Below are 2,074 nucleotides of genomic sequence, written 5' to 3'. Positions count from 1 at the left end.
TAAATAAATAATCCTTAATTTTTCACACGTGGCAATTATATACTAGCAATTGGTTGGTTAGTGTTAGTGTTAGTGTCTTGATTAATTTTATTTTCTTTGTCTGAATTCATTCCTTTCACTTTCTCTCTCCTTTCTCTTAGTTTGCTTCTTAATCCATCCAATTCCAAAATAATCTCTTTGCAACTGCATATTCAATTCGATCTCTTTCTTCTCTCTCTGCAAAAGCAACACACAAATGTCAAGCAATTCCGAAACCGCGACGGTTGTTGCGCGTGGCCGTTTGGCCATGCTCACAGCTCACCTCCGTCCCTCCTCCGCTGATGACGTGGCATCAGCTCTTCAGCCTCTCCGTCTCTCCGTACAGTCGTCTCCGCCTCCGAACGTGAAGGGAACGTTGACCGTCGTGGACGAAAGGACCGGAAAAAAGTACACCATTGAGGTCTCAGCTGAAGGCACGATCAAAGCCACTGATCTCAAGAAGGTATGTGATTTGTGATTTGTGATTGTGATCGAATCAAAGTTTTAGTTTTGATCTCTGTGCTCTAAGGGATTCTAATTTTGGGAGATGTTTCTCATCAAAATCCGCACCTTTCACCTTTCCTTGATCAGTTCTCTGTGATTCTGGTTTCTCTCTGCGAGTGTATTCGGTGTATATCGTTGTTCATGATCATGGCTATGCTTATAACGATGACGTTAATGTCTTTACCGGGAGAAAAATTAATTATTTATTCATGGTTACAAGCTGAAGTTACAAAATAAATAAATAAACAAAAATTGTAGCCGTAATTTTAGATATCAATTTTACCTATATGGGTTAGTGATTTATATAAATTAATAATTTAATATTATAACCATGGATATGATAACATGATTGGAATCTAAAATAAAAAATTACCAACACACAAATTAAATTGTGGGGTAATTCTGATTTCTTTATTTGCAGATAACAACGGGGAAGAATGACAAGGGTCTCAAGCTTTATGATCCAGGATATTTGAACACCGCCCCTGTTAGATCAACTATTAGTTATATCGATGGCGATGAGGGGATTCTTAGATATAGAGGGTACCCAATTGAGGAGCTTGCAGAGAAAAGCAATTTTACAGAAGTAGCCTATCTCATTTGTGAGTATTTCTTTAGCTGCAGTGTGTATGTATATTGTATTCCATGGTGCTTGTTTATCAGTAGAAGAAAATATTATATCTTTAATGCCAGTGAGGAAACATGCATTTCGCCATAGTCCTGGAACCTGTTAGTTACATGTTAACATTTAGATGGCATGAAAGTTTCTAAAGTTTGTTGACTCTCATTCTCTTATTAGTGTATGGAAATTTGCCTTCTGAAAGTCAGCTAGCTGAATGGAAGTTCGCTATATCTCAACATTCAGCTGTTCCACAAGGAGTTTTGGTGAGCTTCTATGCTATATCTATTTCCCATAGTCCTATCTGGTGTTTGCTATTCTTTTTGTTTTGGTCATTGACGCATTTAATATATAAGCAACTTCCAGGGATTGTATTACTGCTTGAAATTTAATATTCGGGTGGAGTCATTTTTTATTTTATTTTTTAAGTAGGTTTTCTGACCTCTTCCTGTTAATTTTCTGGGATGGTTTAGATCAACCTGCATAGGAATTTCTTTTTCAATGTAGTTCCTTTTAGTTTATATGCAAAGGAGAGAAAATAAGCTGTTCAATTCTTTTTAATGAAGTAAGAGGTTACTAATCCGAGTTGTGGTCTTATCTTTTATTTGATTTTGTAGGATCTTATACAAGCATTGCCCCATGATGCACATCCTATGGGTGCGCTTGTTAATGCCATAAGTGCTCTATCCATTTATCATCCTGATGCGAATCCTGCTCTCAGAGTAAGTAACGAAATCTTCTGTCAATTGGCTACTCTTTTGAACTGTTCTTCATTGATTATGTGTCTAGTAATAGCATAACATGGCATCTTCTAAATCTTAATTAGTTTTGGTTACGTGATCTTTCTTTTTCTGTTTTGTTCTTTGTCTTCCCTTTTGTATGTTCTATATTATGGAAACAGATTGGTTACATCTAATTTTATTTGTCCATGGT

General features: G+C 36.3%; 1 protein-coding gene across 1 annotated transcript in view; it reads left to right on the top strand.

Moving 5' to 3' along the window:
- Nucleotides 74–2,074, top strand: part of LOC107608548 (citrate synthase, glyoxysomal) — a 5,004-nt gene continuing 3,003 nt past the window's right edge. The window contains exons 1-4 of the mRNA XM_016310312.2: nt 74–481; nt 944–1,124; nt 1,322–1,407; nt 1,759–1,863. Of these exons, the coding sequence (XP_016165798.1) occupies nt 236–481; nt 944–1,124; nt 1,322–1,407; nt 1,759–1,863 (618 nt within the window). The 5' untranslated portion in view covers nt 74–235. The remainder of the gene's footprint in view (nt 482–943; nt 1,125–1,321; nt 1,408–1,758; nt 1,864–2,074) is intronic.

Source organism: Arachis ipaensis, chromosome B07, assembly GCF_000816755.2.
Source record: "Arachis ipaensis cultivar K30076 chromosome B07, Araip1.1, whole genome shotgun sequence".
NCBI classification, from domain to species: domain Eukaryota; kingdom Viridiplantae; phylum Streptophyta; class Magnoliopsida; order Fabales; family Fabaceae; genus Arachis; species Arachis ipaensis.
The sequence above is the reverse complement of the archived record's forward strand: the minus strand, read 5'-3'. Positions and strand labels throughout refer to the sequence as shown.